The sequence below is a fragment of the Myiozetetes cayanensis genome, unplaced genomic scaffold (assembly GCF_022539395.1).
Source record: "Myiozetetes cayanensis isolate MyiCay16 unplaced genomic scaffold, myiCay2020 scf2-11, whole genome shotgun sequence".
Classification (NCBI taxonomy): Eukaryota; Metazoa; Chordata; class Aves; order Passeriformes; family Tyrannidae; genus Myiozetetes; species Myiozetetes cayanensis.
Genome location: NW_026087411.1, coordinates 10,480,551 through 10,498,839, shown reverse-complemented (window position 1 = coordinate 10,498,839; position 18,289 = coordinate 10,480,551). Strand labels below are relative to the sequence as shown.

The 18,289-nt window shown below is 46.2% G+C and overlaps 1 protein-coding gene across 4 annotated transcripts in view; it reads left to right on the top strand.

Annotated features, from left to right (window-relative positions):
- Positions 1 to 10,492, top strand: part of PLCB1 (phospholipase C beta 1) — a 317,877-nt gene extending 307,385 nt beyond the window's left edge. The window contains exon 32 of one of the 4 annotated variants that reach the window (XM_050316645.1): positions 7,156 to 10,492. In XM_050316645.1, the coding sequence (XP_050172602.1) occupies positions 7,156 to 7,380 (225 nt within the window). In that variant the 3' untranslated portion in view covers positions 7,381 to 10,492. Of the gene's footprint in view, positions 1 to 7,149 lie in introns of all 4 variants that reach the window. The other 3 variants (XM_050316644.1, XM_050316647.1, XM_050316646.1) reach the window with 3 other exon arrangements.
- Positions 10,493 to 18,289: the final 7,797 nt, after the last annotated feature.

Here is an 18,289-nt window from a genome sequence, read left to right as displayed (position 1 = left end):
GTTTGGTGTGTTTGACCTCGTGTGAAGGACTAGGGGAGAAAAGGGGTGTGAGGTGGGGCTGACAGAGAGCAAGTCCTGGAACTGGTGTCCCTTTTGTCTCTCATGGGCTGAAAAGTAACTGTTTGAAAATGCAGTGGTGGGCTCACACTGAGTGGAGATGTCCTTGTGTGAGGACAGGGGTCACCAACAGGAGCTCTCCTGGCAGCACAAAGACATTTCCCACACCGGCTGTCGTTCCCAGTGCAGGGCTGTTCCTTGGGCCAGCTCTGATACCCAGTGCCCTCAGGCTGCCTGTAAGGATTCCACACCCCAGCATCTTCTGAGATAACAACCTCAGCTACCTGAACACTTTCATTTCAGGCTCAGCTCGTTGCCCTTGAGTAGCTTTGTGAAGCCAAAATGTTAGCGTGGTGGCACGTCCCTTTATGCACTTGCTGGATGTCACTGGGAGAAAAAGAAAAAGGGAGCGTTGGGTGCTCTCTGCGCATGCAGAGTTAACTCCTTTCCCAGGCCTGGACAAACAGCTTCCCAAAAACCACTGCTCCCAACTGCTTTCTTTGGGCCGTTCTTCCAGACAGCAGAGATGGGCATAGCAGTTTTGGAAAGGTCCAGCAGAGGAGTCCCAGGTCTCCTCCAAACCCCACACTGTCACCTGCAGTCCCCGGCCTCGGCCAGGTGCTGCAGAGGGACTGTGCCCACGAGGCCTGAGGGCAGCTGAGCAGTGGTTACTCCTTTGCCTTCCCAGCAGAAATCTGCTCAGTGGAGGGAAGAACGTGGTCCTTAATAAGAAACTCCTACTGTTTCCAATTAAACAAAAATTGCTGCCTATAAATCACTTGATCCCTCAACTCTGTTCCTCAATTTCACTCTCCCTGTTATTGAGCCTCCATCTGCTTTTAACAGTTCTTGCTGCTCATGTGTCTTTTAATGCTGCATCCCTCCAGAATGGCTTTCTAATTAAGTAAGCTCTGAAAATGAAAAGCAGAGGAACAGCAGCTTTCCTGCTCTCTGTACCCTTAATCTGGGAGTCCTCTATGTGCTATTTTGGAAGCTAAATTGAGGTCGCTGACATTGTGCATATTTGTTGTCTGATGCAGGCTTAAAAGCCCCAAATCCTCTATTTAAAATTATCTTTAGGCACAAGGGTCAGACATTTGCAGGAAGAAAAATAAGTATTTGTAGCTTCAGCAGATTTAGAGAAAAAGGGGAGGAGTGAGGAAGGGGCCCCAATCTCTGACCGGTGTTCCTGTTGCACTGTGCTTTCACTGGCCACTGGAAAGACAAGTGTTACTGGTGTTAACAAAATAAACATCTCAGTGACATGGGATAAGGAATATTCCCTGTAGAGGCTGCAGCCCCCCCCTTTGTTAGGAATTGTGTAGTGACCAGTTACTGCCTCTGGTCAAAACACGTTCTGCTGAAATCACACGGGAGAAACGGATGCAGAGTACAGAGCAGGTACTGCTTATGTGGAATTAAATGTTATCCTGCATGGGGGCAGTGCCATGGCAATCATGGATACAAATTAGTGTCACGTTTCAACCGGTGAATAAATTCAATAACCAAATACCAAAAAAACGCAATATTTTAAAAAATATTTTGCTGCCCTCTGCCAAAAGGGGGAAAACGACACAGCTTTGAAACGTCTCACATTTGGAATCTCAACTCAAAACCTGTGAAAAGGCTTTTTAAAAACTTAAGGATAAAGAGTTTGCTGCTGGAAATGTCAGAGATTGTTGGAGATACCAAACCGTTCAGTCCTCAGAGGGCATTTTTACCTGGGTTGTTGAGCCAGGACATTGGGATAATTTTCCTTTCATAATTCACTGCATCATTCTGGGAAAGAAAGTGATCAGGGAAACAAAATAAGGTAGATTTAAAAGGAGAGATAACAGAAACACAAAGCTCAAAAAACTTGGCTTTACAAAACCCCAGTGGAATGGAAAATCTGAGACTTAGAAAAGTGACTTATTTGGAGTCATATCAAATTTTGGGAGAGGAAGAGCTTCATCAAAACAATTACGACCATACTTAATGCTTTTGATTCAACATAATGGTGTTTTAGTGGGTTTTTTCCAAAAAAAAAAAGTGTGACCAATTGTATTTCATGCATAACTTCCTCAGAACATTTTTGTTTGAAGATTAATTCTTTAGATGCTTCTTAAGTGGTGACCCTTACGTTGTTTTTCAGTTGAAAAAATATTTTTTTTAAAAAAACACGAGAGCTGGAAGGAATCCCAGCCCGTGGGGTGGGTTAGCATCAGAAAACTGCCTCTGGCATGGGATCTTCCATCAGGAGAACGGTGTACACACCAAGCACGTGGTGCATGGGGAAGGAAGAGAGGGGAGAACTGTTTGGAGAAGCACTTGGGTGACTAAGTTCCAAACGCCGCTTTGGGGGTGCAGTGGGAAGGAGCAGCAGCTCCCACTGAGGGCTTCAAAGGTGCCGCAGGAAGGGAGATGGGTTGGACATGTTTTGCCCCACGGCTTCCCTTTCCCTCGGGCTGCCGGAGGGAGGGGCAGGAGGTGAGGTGGAAGCCGGGCTGCGGATCCACCAGCTGTGTGTGTATCCACCTCTTGTCTTCAGGCCCTCCTGGTAGCTCGTGTTGGCAGCACACTGAGTTTTCCACGTGACCGTTTTATTTTTGTTCTTGGTGGAAGCAGAAGTTCATTAGATCATGGTGCAAGTATGTAAAAGTCTACAGGGGCTTGGTCAGGATCATCTACAACCACAACCTCTGCCTCTGTAGTTCCTTGTGGATCACAGTTGCTGGTTTTAGTGCTGTGTTCTGCTGTTCAGTCGTTAGTTTTAACTATAACAGCCAGGTTATTGTTGTAATATAAATACAAACAGTGCTAATAATCCCATCTGTTTCCTTTTCTGAGTGCTTTTTCCTTGCTGAAGGACCATAATGATTGTCCCCTCCCACATTCCAAGGAAGGGTTTTGAGGCCTTTTCCTGAGTGATGACCCTTTTTGGAAAGCAGCTGTGGTGGAGGGTGCGGGAGAGCCCTTTGAGTTTGGAGGGACTGTGAGCGGATCAGCTGGGCAGCTGGATTGGCTGCCAGGAGCTCTGGAGTGCAAAACCCTGCTCCTGGTGTGTCCCTGTCAGGTAAAAAAGATAAAGGGCAGGTAGACAGAAGCACACACTCAAGAGTTGGAGCTTCTGGCCACAGCTGTCAGCAGTGACTGACACATTCATCTCCTGTCCCCAAGGACCCCGCTTAATGACAGCTCCGAATTTTATAGTATTAACTCGTTGCCTGTAAGTAAAGTCTGCGGGAGTGAGATTTACCTGAACAAGAAATACGGTGGCCAACTGCTCGTGGGATCCTGAAACCGCATGGAGGTGACATTAATGAGTTGGAGCTCGTTAGCCCTAGAAAGCAACCCATCTACGTCCTGAGGACCTCGCTGCCACCGTCCAAGCTCGCTTGGCCCCGGCAGATGAACCTTAGGATTAAAGGGTGGGCTCAGTTCCGCGCACACTGTGTCTCACCTAAAAAATCCAATGCGCAGGCTGGAAGGTGTAAAGACCTTCCCCAGATCTTCGCTCGCGAAGACTGGCCATTATTATTAAAGGGAGGACAGAGGATCTGTTGGAGGGCAGAGAGGAGATAACAGAAGGAAGGAGGTTGTTTTGTGTTAATGAGGACAGTGGTCCAGATAACGATCTGCCCGTCTAATCATCAGTCTCAATTCCCCCCCTTGTCTGACTCCAGAATCCTAAAAGCAAGTGTAGGTCACCTTGTTTAGCAGCTAGAGAACAGAGAAATTGGGGTAGGTGGACTTGTGATGGGAAGCCGCCCAAGGGGACAGCAAACTGAGCAGTTGGGCTACGCTGGGCTGGAGCCTGGTGGTGCTGGTTGTGCAGAGAGGTTTTTACTTCAGCACTAACGTGGCACTTTGTCTCCCTGTCAGCAAGCCAAATAACAGATGTATGTGACTGCTGCTGGGAGGGCAGCTTTCCACTCATCTCCATGAACTGTAACGTCCCTGGAAAGCCACAGAAGGGCACTGAGGTTTTTAAAAGAAAAACAGCTGGATTTTTGGGGGCCAGCTGGTTTTTAAGCAGGCAGCTTGTTTCTTTAACCTTGCCCCTCAGCCGTTTGCCAGTGTTGTGCCAGGGGCTGATGGTTTGAGGAGGAGCACAGTCAAGGCGCTGTGGCACTGCCCTGGGTTTGGGAGCCCCCGGCTCCCTGAGGGTCAGGTCTGGCAGTGGGACAGATTGCTGTGCCCAGGCTCACTCCCTGTTGCAGGTGGAATCCTGTGTGGCAGCCTGGGGGTCAGGGAAGGAATGGGATCTGAGGGGCTTCTCAGAAGCTGAGCAAGGGGAAGTGACAGTGTCTTTGAAATCAGAAACAAAACTAATTTTTACCCACTGCTGCAGTGTTAATCAACCCTCCTTGTCTACTGTCTGCTCCTTCTCAACTAAATTCACCCTTTTCTGATTAGATATCTATATAGACCGTCTCTAGAGACACTGAAGAGAGAACGGTAGTTCCAGATTCATGTCATTCCTATTAAACGCTCGACTTAGGGGGGATTATCCACTGGAGGCGCTTTAGGAGGTGAATATTAGACACAATTGTTATCTAACAACATGCTTATGGTTGCACTGGGTTCAGATAACGTTCAGTTTCTGAGGGATTTCAAAGATTTCTATTGCTCTTAAACCTAATTAAGCAGATCAAGGTTCTGAAGGAAGCTGAGAGCCAGGAGACTTTCCCTGACTTTTAGAGTTTTACACACCTCCTGCTATTCCTGAGATACCCCAAACTCACAAATTCCACGTGTCACAGCGAGGTGGGGAAATGCAGCAGACTCGTCTCTGGCCTGGACAGTTCTCTGTAAGGGAATTCACGCTGTTTTATAAAGCTCTGTCTTCCAGTGCTCTGGAGCCTTTCCCCAATTCCTAGATTTATAAAAACTCCTGTCCCCAGAGCTGCCTCTCCCTGCAGGAGCTCTGGCTCTGTGGGGTGCTGTTGGGGCAGCTCAGAGGCTTTGGAGGTTCCCGAGCACGGGAAGGCAGGAGCTCTTGGGGTGTGTGGTGGAGTGAGCACAGTGAGCTGGAGCCTCTGCCAGCGCTGCAGAGTCATCCAAGGAATGCTTTGTTCCACCAGTGCCATAAATCTCCCTCTGACTGCGATAGCATCTCGGGGGAATTGTCACAAATAAAACCCCCTACCCCTCCCTCCCATTTGTTGAGCAGGGTGGGTCTGTAGCCATGAGCTGTGACCCAAAGCACAGCTGCACCACAAAGGTAGAGCTTTCTCCCTAGAGCTTAATCCTTGGATTGCAGTGTGACCCATGAGAGTGCTGTGCTGCTGTCACTCTGACCAGCATGGAGCTCCCTGGGCTGCAGGAGATGAGCTGGGCAGGCAGGGAGGATGATCATTAGTGAGTTTTCCCTGCCAGCCACGCTAGGGCACTGTTCCCTCTGGGAACGCCTGCGCTTGAGGCAGTGAGAGCAAAATGCTGACAAAAATGAGGATCCCTTCAAAAATTTGTATCTAGGCCTGAAGCCAGAAAACAAAGGGAGTTCAGGAGAAGAAGAAGGATGTTGTGGTAGTGGCTAACAGTTGATAGAGTGATGTGTTTTAGAGGCAGGGTGTATTTTAATGGAGCCACTTGTGCCTCAGAATTGGGTTTTATCTTGAGGTGCACAACCGAGGCCAGAACATCAGGAAAATTGCCAGAAACAAGGCAGGAAAAGAGCATTAGCAGGGAAACCAAAAGGAGAAGACAGATCTTAGGTCCTGAGGAAGAAAAGCTGCAGGATTTGTCTAATTAAGGAATGTAGAACTAGACCGGGTGAGCCAAGGACATTGATTTGCACATCAGGAGAAAGGAGAAGAGGCCTCACAAAAATAAAGTCAGAGATGCAGGATGAAAACCAGGACAGAAGCATGGGGAATGGGATTGGAAGGGCTCAGAGGGAGGGGTAGTGGTAAAGTCACATGCTGTGGACAGGTCAAGGATGGTAAAGACTAGTATAGGTCCTGATGTTCAAGTGAAAATCTGCATTGCCTGGTGAGAGCTGTTGCAGTGGGGTGAAGGAGACCTGGAACTACACAGGAAAGACTCAAGCACAGAGCTGAAGGATCAGAGTTCATAGCACCTTTATCCTGGAAATCCTGGGAAAAATACATAGCTGAGAACACAATTACCTAAGGAATTATTGCAAAACTGCTGCAGCTACAGTTAGCAGAACCTGACTCCCTCTTTTCCAGAAGGTGGGTAGATGGATGGATGGATGGATGGAGCGGATTTGGCTTTGGAACTCACCCCTTTTGCTTCCTGCTGTGCTCATATTGGCCATGATGAAAAAATTGGCTTTGTCTTCAGTGGAAACCTTCATACACATTAACGTTTTTTAAATAACGGGTCGTGCAGATCCTAATATGGGCACTAAAAACAAAGGCTGTACAAATAAATACTGGGAAAGGACCCACTGCTTCCTGAAGACCGATAGCCAGATTTCTTTCTGCATGCCTGTTGCATCCTGTTGACGATCCGACACTTTTTCCCCAGTAATGTCCAAGACACATACTGCATTAATCAGATAATGTAACTTTCCACGATCCAGCCCTAAGAAATGTAATTTAAACTTGTTTTCCCTCCCTCTTGGACTCCCTTTGACAGCTGACTTTTTCCTAATGGCTTCTCCTACCCAAGAAATCTGGCAAAAGCCGTTACATTGTTCTCAGAGCAACGTTTGTGGTGTGATTCATGTGTGATTAACTACCTGGAGCTTAATAAAGGCCTTGCTCTTTCCAAGGCTTACCCGTGATCCATACTGCACTCGAACTGGGTCTTGTGAAAGCCAGTGGGAGTATGGACCCCAGCACAGTTAAATCCACATAAAAGTTGGAAGGATTTGGGTAGCCGGGGATGGTACCCAAAGCCAGCCCGAACGCACCAACGGCCGCACGTTTTCTGTAGCTTTGCAATGACTGCATGGAAATTAATGGGAGCTTTGGATGCTTGGTGCTAATATTAAAAACAATATATATATATATATTCTTGAGTAGTGCAATAATGTGTTGTTAATTATATCCCCCCTCCCTCCTGGTGTGGTACTCTCCCCATGCCGTAGCACTGGCCACACTGGATACACCTGAAGACAGCTTGTCTCTTTTGTTGTAGTTGCAGGTGGAACTTGATCAGGAGTATCAAGACAAATTCAAAAGACTGCCCTTGGAAATTCTGGAGTTCGTACAGGAAGCCATGAAAGGGAAAATCAGTGAAGACGGAGACCACAGTTCTGCCCCCTCTTCCCTGGCACCTGACAGTGGAAAATCCAATCACAAACCCACGCAAAGCGAGGAGGAATTGGAAGAGGATAACCCCGAGAAAGTGTTTGATACTACTTTTTAACTGCCCCAGGGACAGTGTGGGTGTGCCAGGGCACGGCACTGCCGGCTGCCGGCTCCGCTCTCCCGGGGGGAGCCACCAGGAATCTGCATTCCAGCACACACCTCCCCAAAGGAACGTTTTATAGAGTGTCCTGCAAAGGTCTTCGTTCTCATTCATCATCTGATTATTATTCTGGAGCTTAGTGCAGTTGTAATGGGAAAATTAATATGTTAACCACCCTCTCCTCTTTATTTTTCTTTTCTTGTTTTTTTTTTTTTCCCTGGGCCAATTTACAATGGGTAATTTTCTGGCCATGCTCACTGTTGAGAATGTTTAATGAAGACCAGTGTATTGTACAGAGACAAATGTGTGCAGATTTCCTTTTGAAGTGCCAGTGCAAAGTGCTCCAAACTAATAGAGATCCCGGAGAATATTATAACAGTACTTAATCATATTTGTTTCCTTCTTTATAACTGCACCTTGACAAGCTGTACCACCGTTTTCCATTTGCACTGAAACATTTAATCCTTTTTAGCTTTTGCAAGCACTGGTGGCTTGCTGTCTCGATATTATTGTGTTTATCACACGGAGAGACGCGTATTTGCTGCTGAAAACCCTTGGAACTGTGGGGACAGGAGGAGGCAAATGGAGAGAAGAGCCCTGCGTGGAGGTTGTCGGTGTCCGTCTGTGTTTGTTACGCTGTGTGAGTGCATATACATTTGTGTATATATATTTATATATATATATAGCTATATGTGCACACACATCTGTCCATCTGCACACACAGCATGTTCCTGTTGGAAGCTGGTGTGGTCTCTCTCTCTCTCTGCCAAATGGGACGTTTCAGGGATGCGTGGGTGGAGCGAACCTTTCCGAAAGCTGACGTCTGGGTTGTACTGCTAATGGGATAATCGTCGGATCATGGAATTCTTTTCGTGGTGTTTTAGGTGTTGTAAATCAAAGTAGTTTTAGAATATAAATTTGATATATATATATATATTTGCAGACTCGAAAGTATTGATTTTAAGTATCCTATTTTAAGCTTACTGAATTTGATAGGGTGATAAAAAATGTTTAGGACTACAGTATTTGAAATCTAACAGAATCTTCCATTATTTTTAAGACTGAGGTTCAGTTTTACTAAGGTCTGAAATTTAAAAGCAAAATATAAAAAAACCCCTGATAACTGTTATTTAAAATTTGTATTAATCCGTTGAACTGAGTTGTTAAAATAAGAACAATCTAGGTTAGTGTATGATATGTGTGAGAGAAGTAAAACCGCACATTCTGAGAAATTTATACCAGGCAACAGAGAGACATTGTGAAAGTCAGGATATTTGAAAAGGTAAGGAAATGCTGTGCTCTGGACTCCCATACTGACAGGAACAGGAACTGAGAGACATCTCAGACAGATCCTTATTTGTACCCAAGCCAACGCAGTCCTTCCCCTCAGCCTTAGGGCAAAGGAGGGGCCAGCTCAGAAGACACAGATTTGCCTCAAGACGCTTGATCCTGCAAACTCGTGTTTTCCTGGGCACCCCTGGGCTCAGGAGTTGTTTGGGGAGGAACGTTCACACTCACAGTTTGCAAGATCGGGGCCTTACTTAGTACGGAAAAGCAGTTGGAGAAAGCAATCAGTTACACAGCGAGGCATTTTAACACATTGTAACAATTCAGTTACCTTACTTCCATTCCCTCAGGATTTTAGTACTTAAAGTAACTTATTTTATTTAAATTTAAGCAATAAAATACAAATCGAGCTTAAGTTTTCAGTTAAATAATGGTGTATATATATATAAGTTCAAATCTTGGAAAACGAGCAGTATTTTGATGTTTCTTTTTTTAAACTTAAGAGCGGAAAGAAAGAAAAATTGCACATTGTTTGGAGATCACATTTTGAATTAAACTGTTCTGGTTTATGATGATGAAATCAGTGCACATGAAATTCAAAAATCTGACTTTCATCTTAAAGCTAGGAAAGGTGAATCCTCTGTTAATCCTTGTTTTGCACTTTGAAATCCATCTTAATCACTCGTTGAAAACGTAGAGAGTCAAGATGTAATGCTGCATTTTATAAAGTACAAATGACACATTGCCTAAATTATTAAAAGAAGAAGCTGATAGCAGTGTTCACACTAAAACTGAAGGCTGTTGCATTACAGGAACAGTTGCACAGAATGGGCTTGTGGTAAAATCGTGGCTCCCTTGAACCCCTGTGCTACGTTCCCGTGGCCTTCAGCGGAGCCAGGACCTCGCCACAGCCTTCAAAGAAACTCGGGCAAATGCCAATTAAGCTTTTCTTTCTATTTAAAAGTAAAATAACCGTGGATGGAACATCCTCTCGGCTGTAGTCATTTTACAGTACGTTTGTATTTGACCATTTCCTGTACTCACATTTTTTATATATCTGTACAGTGCCACTTTCTGCAGGTGTAGGGTAAGTGTGTAATCCTGTACATCTTGCATCGGTCAGACTATTTCGGTGAAACAGATATCATTTAATATTGATATTACTTGAACTAGAGTAAGATAATGAAAACAAAAAAAAAAAAAAGGGTCTTTATGATGTGCAAGTCTTGTGCCTTTTATGTATTTGCCTTGTTCCGTGTTGAATGTGTGGAAATGCTGTATTGTGGACTTTTCTGCTGTATAGAATAGAGCTGTCTATATTAAACTAGGTCGTGCACTTCAGATATCTTTACACTACTGAAAATAGCTTGGTTTTGGCAGTATAAACAGAATTTTAAAAATTCTTATGAAGGCCAGACATTTTAGATTTAACATGTTCATAATTATGTTAATTAATGCTCATGTATTAGCTAAACATTCACTGAAAGATAACTAAAGGGACATCATTGCTTGCCTTTCTTTGAAATCAGTGTTGCTCTTGTACATTGTATTAATAGTGTCCGTGATTGATTAGTCCTTGATGATTTGCTTTCAAACTAGGATGAAATACTCCAGTTAACATGTACATATTTTTTCGGTTCCTCGATCTATGATTGTTTCGGAGGCATAATTCACATTTTTGTAAAAATTCTATGCAATTTTGTGGCATGATGTTTCTTCCACTTGTAATTTTATGTGCTTACATTACAGATCCAAAGGACAAATAAAAATTTCTTAACACTAAGACGGGTTTTCTCTGCTCCTTGACCCAAGAGCCCCAGCTGACTCAGACCTTACCCTGACCCGTGTGCTCCCGGGAGGGGCAGTGGCACCACGAGTAGGTGCAATTTCCCTGCAGGCTCTTGTGTTCACAGCAAGAACAAGAAATTTCACACGCCTGTGCTTCCACCCCCCTGCCCCTCCCAGCAAAATGTGTATTTGTTGCTACTCTAGAACAATGGGAAACAAAACAAAACAAAACAAAGTGCCCAGGAGCCAAGGCACTGGTAAGAAAATGTATGGGTTTACAGGGCAGGCTTTTGTAGAACAGCTGGGGCGTGATTTTCAGCCATACTGATAAACTGCTTCAACAAATTACTGCAGCCTTACTTCTGTTCCACTGCCCCAGCTGCTTCACTAATCATCTGTGCAATTATATATGTGCTCTGAAATGTACCTTTGCAGGGCCTTCCACTGAGAGTGTCGAAAAATAAATCTATTCCTTTGGCTTTTGACTTTCCTCCCCTATTTAATTTACAGTGTAAAAAATTATCTCTGGGAGAAGAGATAAGCAGGTATATTAATCCAGGTACTAAGGGATACACCTGTTAAAGTAGTTTCCAAGGCAGCTGCAGTCACACTGCTCGCCAGAAGAGTGTGGGGAAATGGGGTCTGACACAGGGGATGGACATGGCACAGGGTGAGGGTGGGCAGGGAAGGGAGGAACTGCTGAGAGCTGAGCCTGTGGGAAAAGCCAGGACTGCACTTGGCTTGTTTGGGTGCTCATTCAAAGACCCCTTTGTCCAGTACCCGTACAGGGAGTGTAAGAACCTAACTCTAAAGGCACACTTCTAACATCAGGCATCAAGGAGTCAGGTAGTTTCTGGCTGTGGTAGCATTAATTAGTGGGAAAGCAGCTGAGTTCTCTCCTGGATTTAGCCCTGGTCACACACAGAAGACACGGAATGCCAAGTGAGAGCAGGGAGTGAATGCCATTTCCCATGGAGTGGAAACAGTTAATGCTGGCTTCCCTGCCCAGACATGGAGCATCCCTAAATGCACACAGCAGGATTCTCTTGGCCATCATCAGACCCAGTCCCTCCTCAGAGTGATGGCCCTGCCCTTGCTCTTCTCTTCCTCAGGGGCTCATCAGGAGAAAGAAAAGCTTAGCAAAAAAGGGCAGGGCAGGAAATTAAAGCCAGGTGATGGTCACTAATGAAGTTAAGGAAGCCAACTGCAGAAAGGCATTCTGGAAGTAAAAAGGAACCTCTAAAGAGGAGGTATCTGCTGCTATGCACTGGGAGGACAGTGGGCAGAAGGAAAGGCTTGGGGCTTGTGCTGCTTTTCTCAGTAGAAGGCATTCGAGGCTCAGTTCATACATTCCTCAGGATCAGTATCATGGGGTAGCATGATCAAAAGAAGGATCTGAGGGCAAAAAAAACCTTGAAGAAATGAAAACTCCGGGTGTTCAGCCTGCAGACAGCAAAAAAGAAAATATTGGAGGTAACACATTAAGTACTGTATAAGTGATACGATTTTAAAGGGCTGGGGCTGTGGAATGAGGGGCTGCGAAACGTGGTGAGGAGCCCACGGTGTGCTGAGAGGTGCTAATCTGGCTGGATGCCCCTCCAGGTAGAGGGGCTTTAAGTAGCACTGGAGGAGCCAACTTTAATTGGGAAGAAATTGAAGCCAACCTGATGAATGGGAAGAGAAGAAATGTAAAGCCTGCTGCTGTATCAATGGAGGGAGGCTGGCTAATGAGCAGGAGTGCTTGGCAACTTCCACAGCCCAGAACTGTGATGCAATTAGTGTCACTGAGCTGCTGTGGGATAATTGGCCTGTTCAAATAGGTGATTACAGCCTGTCTAATGGGGATCAGATCAATTAAAAAGAAAAAAAGGGGAGTAAATCAAACTTTGTCCTATTCTTGGGAAAGATGAACTTTAGTTGGTAAATGTTGCTGTGTTGATCTAATCTACGGATGGCAGGAGCTGCGAGCAGGGCAGGTGAGCTGCCTGCAGCTGGGAAAGAGGTTGCAGGTGTGAAATGCTCTGTCCAGGTTTTGTACCAGCACTTCCAGGAAAATGCAGAGAAAAGCCAGCTCTATACGCTCCCTGGGCTGCAGACCGAGAGCTGAGAGTTGGGCTTCACAGAAAAACCGCTGGAGGCTGCCAGATGGAAGCTGGAGGAAAGCAAGTTAGACCATAATCTTTTATTTTCTTCCTTTCTGCATAAGCAGACCAGAGGTGATTAACTGTGAGTACTAACAGGAGAGGGGGGTGATGCACTGCCTAGGATGGTGCCACACTGTATGACATCCACACAGGCAGTCAGTGTGGATGCAGCACATCCTTGTGATGGACAAGCCAGACCAGATGATCTCACAGCGTCTCCTGGACTTAAGGGCTGTTGCTCTTAGTATAATGTTCTTTTCTTGGAGGGCTTTTTTTTTTCCCCAGGAGGGCACTTTCACATGTGATCACTCAAGGCTGAGATTCCTTTCGGAAAGGCTTTCCGATATCCTCCTAATTGCCAGGGTCAGTGAAGTAACCCTGAGCGTGGTCTCTGTGATTCAGCCATATGGGATGTCTCCCAGCAAACGAGTCACCCCTCTCCAAGGGTGTAAATCAGTGAAAGTGTGGCATCCCAGGAGCCCTCGGCAATAAATAAACTCAACCCAAGTGCTCCTGCAGCTCGCCACCAGCTGAGCAGAGCAGATGAACTCCCTGGCTGGAAGCAAACCCAAGCCATAAAGTCTGTGGTAAGAGGCATCTCTGACTCATCAGAGCAGCCTGTCAGCCTCAGGGAAACAGCTGGAGACACACCAGCAAGGAGGAGGCAGTGGCTGTGGTGTGCCGTGATTCCATCCAGGAGTGCAGTGATCTCAGCAGAGAGCTCAGTTCCTTGAGCTTCTGTCTCCATCTAGGTGAAAAGCTTCTCCCCGTGAGAAGGGACTTCTAGAAGTAGGAAACAGCCTGTATTCCTTTCAGTAAATAAATATTAAGCCCTGCTTCCACTCTGCTGCTGCAGAATGCCCCCTCTGAGCGTTTAAGCCCGAGGCCATCAGCAGGGCTGTTACTGCCATGATTTAAGGGCTGGGAGAGACCACAGAGGCCCCTTCGTGTTGCTGCTGCCTTCTGTGCCTTGCTCAGAAACCTGCAGGCAGCTGCCAGGCCCAGCTGGAGAGCAGGGAAGGGAGAAAGGTCCTTTCCCACCCCCCAGGAGGTATTTTCCTGCAGCCGTGGAAGTGCTGGGTGGGCAACAGGTGCCCCCTGGGCAGGGCTGGAGACAGTGCAGAGCTGGATCGATGGCACAGGCTGTCCTGTGTAGCCTGGGTTTGTGCCACACACAAGGTGATGCCATGAAATGTCTCTGGGCTGTGGGACCCCAGCCCCTGCTCTCTGCGCTGCTGAGACACCCTGTGCTGCCTCTCTTGCAGGACCCAGTTCAGCTCAGTGCACTGGAGCATTCACCAGTGGGCACCTCCTACATCTTGCTGCTATTAACTCCTTTTATTATATCAGGGCACTAGAAATAGGAAGAAAACACCCTGGTATCGCCTTGATAGCAACAGAATAATTACTCTGCTTTCCCTGAGGAAATCCAGCTTTGGGCGTTTGCTCTCCCTTTGAGCTGCAGCCTTCCATGAAAAGCGACTCTTTTCTGTTGCCATAATTTAAAAACCGTATCTGGCTTTACAAATTCCTGTTCCCTCAGCCCGGTGACAGATTGGGGAGCTGTGATAACTTTCTTGTGTCAAAGTAACTAATGAGAAGGGAATTATCTCGCTCTCCGTGGAAATGCTGCTGTTCCCTACTGCTTGAGGAATGCTGCAGCTCCCCACCACTGCTGGGGCTGGCTGTGGGCCAGGGGTGCCAGCAAAAATCTTGGGGTTTAATTGGCCCTGCTTCACTATGGGTTAAGGTGAATCTGGCACAATTGTCCTTATTACTTCACGGAGTTAATGCAGTTAAATATTTCCCTTGTGAATACTCCAATCCCTCACAGGCACTGAGCTGGCTGCAGCAAAGCACCGTTCGGTGAGACACAGCGCTACCTTAAAAACAGCTGCATGAAAATCAGCACAGGACCTGCACATGACACGAGAAGGAGTTTGTTTCTACACAGAACGTTCCTCCAGCAGGTCCCTGCCTTTCCCTTGGGTTGCACTTTGGTTTTCCAGGCCTTTCCCAGCCGTCGGCACTAGCTGACGCTCTGCAGCAGCCTCAGGAGCTGGAGGAGGCAAGGGGCAGCCTCGCCATCCTGAGCAAAGGACAGCCCTCAGGCAAGACCAGGCAGATCCAGTGGTTTCTGGTCCTGTTCTCCCAGGCAGGGAATCACACACTCTGTGCCTGACTTGCTGGTTTCAGCCTCAGCCCCAAAATACTTAAGAACTGCGTGATGTTCGATCTCACGTATTTACAGTGCCGATGTGCACTGCACCCCCTAGTTCTGCCCTGTTCACTTGGTCTCTGAGCACCCTGGAGCTCTGCCAGAAGGGAAGAACCAGCTCTACAAAATAATGGTTACAGCTTTTTCGTTCCAGAGGGTGACTTCTTCAATATTTCTTAAGAAATACAGAGGCCATTTCTTGAGCAGCTCATCTGATCCAATGTACGGATCAAGGAGGGTTCAAACCACATGCACTAAACACTCACCCTTCTTCCTTCCTGGGACTTGCTACCTGGTGTTGTGTCTGCTGCAGGTCCTCAGCAGGACCTTGGTCACCCACAGCCACCTCCCTGGCTAGGCAATTATTATTTAAATATTAATTGTTATTATTAAATTATTAAATAGTAATTATTATTTAAATATTAATTGTTAATTCCACAGCAATTAGTCCTCAGTGTTGTGAGCTCTTTGTGCTACAAACTTCTTTGGGTGTCAGAATTCACTGGACAGGGATTAATATTGATTTTTAGCCTATCTGGAATAGAAAGTGAAAAAATCCAATACTGTTTTTTATGAAGAGCCATTTCATACTTTCATAATAGATGTCATAAAATTCCTTCAATTACTGGGGTCTCTTCAGGGGAACTAATTATTGTGCTGTGCATACCTAGTCTGAAAACTTAATAATATCTCCAGATGCTACCAAAAGTCCTTTGGAGGTCTTACAGCCCACCAGGGAACCCTCTGCTCCGGTTTTTCTTTTTTTTTCTTTCTTTTAAATGAACTATCAAATGTTCAGTGAGGGAGATGCACTGGAAACCCTGCACTCACACGAATTCAGGGTGGTACTGCTCTTGTAAGGCAAGGAGGGAGGATATTTGTTTTATTTTTTAATTATTAGATGACCTCAGATTTGCCTCAGGTCTACTATTTAATGGTGACTGCCCAGCACCACACAGTAAGGAAACTGCAGGTAGATCCCTCCATCTCCTGTGGGAATTGACCCTGTTGTAGGAATTAACAGGCAGCTTTTAGGGTGCTTTTTGGGGGGAATGGAGAGGTTATCCTAGCAGAAGGTGAGCACCAACAGAGGCAGAGCTGCCTTAGTGACTCCTTGCACGAAAGCAACCGGATCCTGGGCGTTTTTTACACTGACTGCTTGACAAATGCCCAACAGCGTGGCGGGTTCCACCCCAGCACAAAAGCACTTTGGATGACTGTGATCACAAGTGGGGAAGGTGTTACTGGAGCATTTCCCCTCTTTCAGAGCTCCAGGCACCGAGGCCTGTTGCAGTCCACGGCAGTTTGGATCAGAGAGAGAGGGGAGCGGTGCAAGCTCCCAGCACAAGAGGCTGCGAGTCCTCAGCCCTCTGGAAAAGCCGGAAGTATCGCCCATGAGGAGTCAAACCAGAGCCATGAGAACAAGCTCCCAACTTCCCCCATTTTCACATCCAGATGGCTGTTATTAAAGAAGGAGGCACGATGTGCCTGAGTCTGTCCCAGATGGCAAAACCATGCTGCTGGACCATGCTAATCCCTGCATGTCTGAACCCCAGCTCCTCTTGGGTGCATTACTCATCCCCGTGGCTCTCCAAAGGACTAGATTTTCCTTCAGATGTCTGATTTTGATGAAAGATCTGAGAAATGCTCAAGGGCATAAATTACTCCTTCCATAGCCTATGATAATGTATGATTCTTAAATTGCCACCAGATCTGCCTCCTTCAGATAGCGGAATGAAAACAGGATTGTGCTCTCCCCAAGCCAAGAGGAGGATCCGGTCCAAACCACGTCGTCTTTCAGCAGCCCAGCAGCATCATGGATGCAGATGGTACAAATGCCTGGAGAAATGCAAGTGCTGGAGGATCAGGACTCAGTATCAGCCAATCAAATTAATCTCCCACAGCAGTCCTCGGAATTGGGGCCAGGTTTGTGAGGATGTTAGGTCTGTCAGTGTGGCGTAAATCAGTGTACACTGCGGGGTGATGGAGCAGTGCTGTCAAGCAGAGCAGGAGCTGGTTTATTCCTCAGTACTGCCACCCACTCAAAACCTAAACTGGGACACTCATGAAGCTTCATTTAAATTAAAAAAATTGCATTTCCTTATTGTAATTCTTACGGATTATCCCCACTAATATTACTGGTGCTTACAGCAGTCACCAGTTGCACGTTTGCCCCTCAGCTCGACTGGCAGCAGAGGTGGCACCGTTTCTGAGCTGTGAAATGGAAACTGTTTTCACACGGCTGCAGGAGATGAGGCTTCCAAAAAAAAAAAAAAATCAATAAACATCAGAACACCTGTGGTAAAATCAGAGCTAGCAACCCTAAATCACTAAGGCCACAAACCCACTAAGACAGGGAGCTATAGAAGACAGGTAATAGATTAAATGCATGCAGTATTTATATAAAGTGGGGAGAGGGGCAAAGGCTTGGAGGACGTTTCTACACACCCATTTTGGGCTATCTGTCTGGCTAGCATTGCTTACCACAGCAGAAATACAGGCAACAGCCAACTGATCCAGCTTTTCCTGGCAAAGTTGCAATCTGCCACCAGTTACAGCGGGAGCGGGACTCGTCCTACAGTAAATCACATCCATTTCCCAGGCAGCTTTTCTGGGAGCCACACTGTGGCTTTGATTGCAGATGAAGCCTATTGAGGCACGCTGACAGCCAGGCACTCCTGATCCCGGGATAAATCCGTGCTCTCCCTGCAGGAGACTTGTAAGGCAACAAGCACAGGCATCCATACACCATTTAGGCAGGGCCTGCCAAGAGTCTTCCTATTGCCACAAAGATGTTTCTGCCACGTGGGAGCCAAAAAAATATGGAAGTATATTAATTTAATAATGAAATAGCGATGGCACCATCATTTTTTATGGTAACTGATGAAAAGCCTGTAATGCAAATCGTTGTGCCAAGTTGCCTCTTCTAGCCAACATTCTGGCACGTCACATTCCCATCTAGGCAGCTTTTAATTATTAATCATTTAAAGTGTTTTGAGAGCTGGGTTTCAGGGGATTTTAAGTCATGGATGATCAGGGATATTAAATGCTGAGCCCAAGTCTCAGTGTGAGGGTGTTGGCGGTGATCTCACACCATTACTTGTGACTGTGGGTGGCTGCAGAGATTGACAGCTGAGACTCCAAATGTGAGAAACTCTGTTCTTAAGTGTGCCTCCATATGAGACAGGCCCTGTGGGTTCACATTTTTGCCTTGCTATCCATTACAGCAGTTGATTCTTAGCCAGTGTCCTGGATTAAAGCAAAAAGCTTCTGCTTTTCCCACGTTCACTTCTGGAGGTTTTGAGCTGTGCTCTATTGTTCTCAAGGGTTTATTGTCACTGGTCAAGTAGGACCTTCCAGGGATGAGATAAGATACAACTGGAAACACAGAGAGCTCCTTGTTCAACATGAAATGATACCAATAATGTGG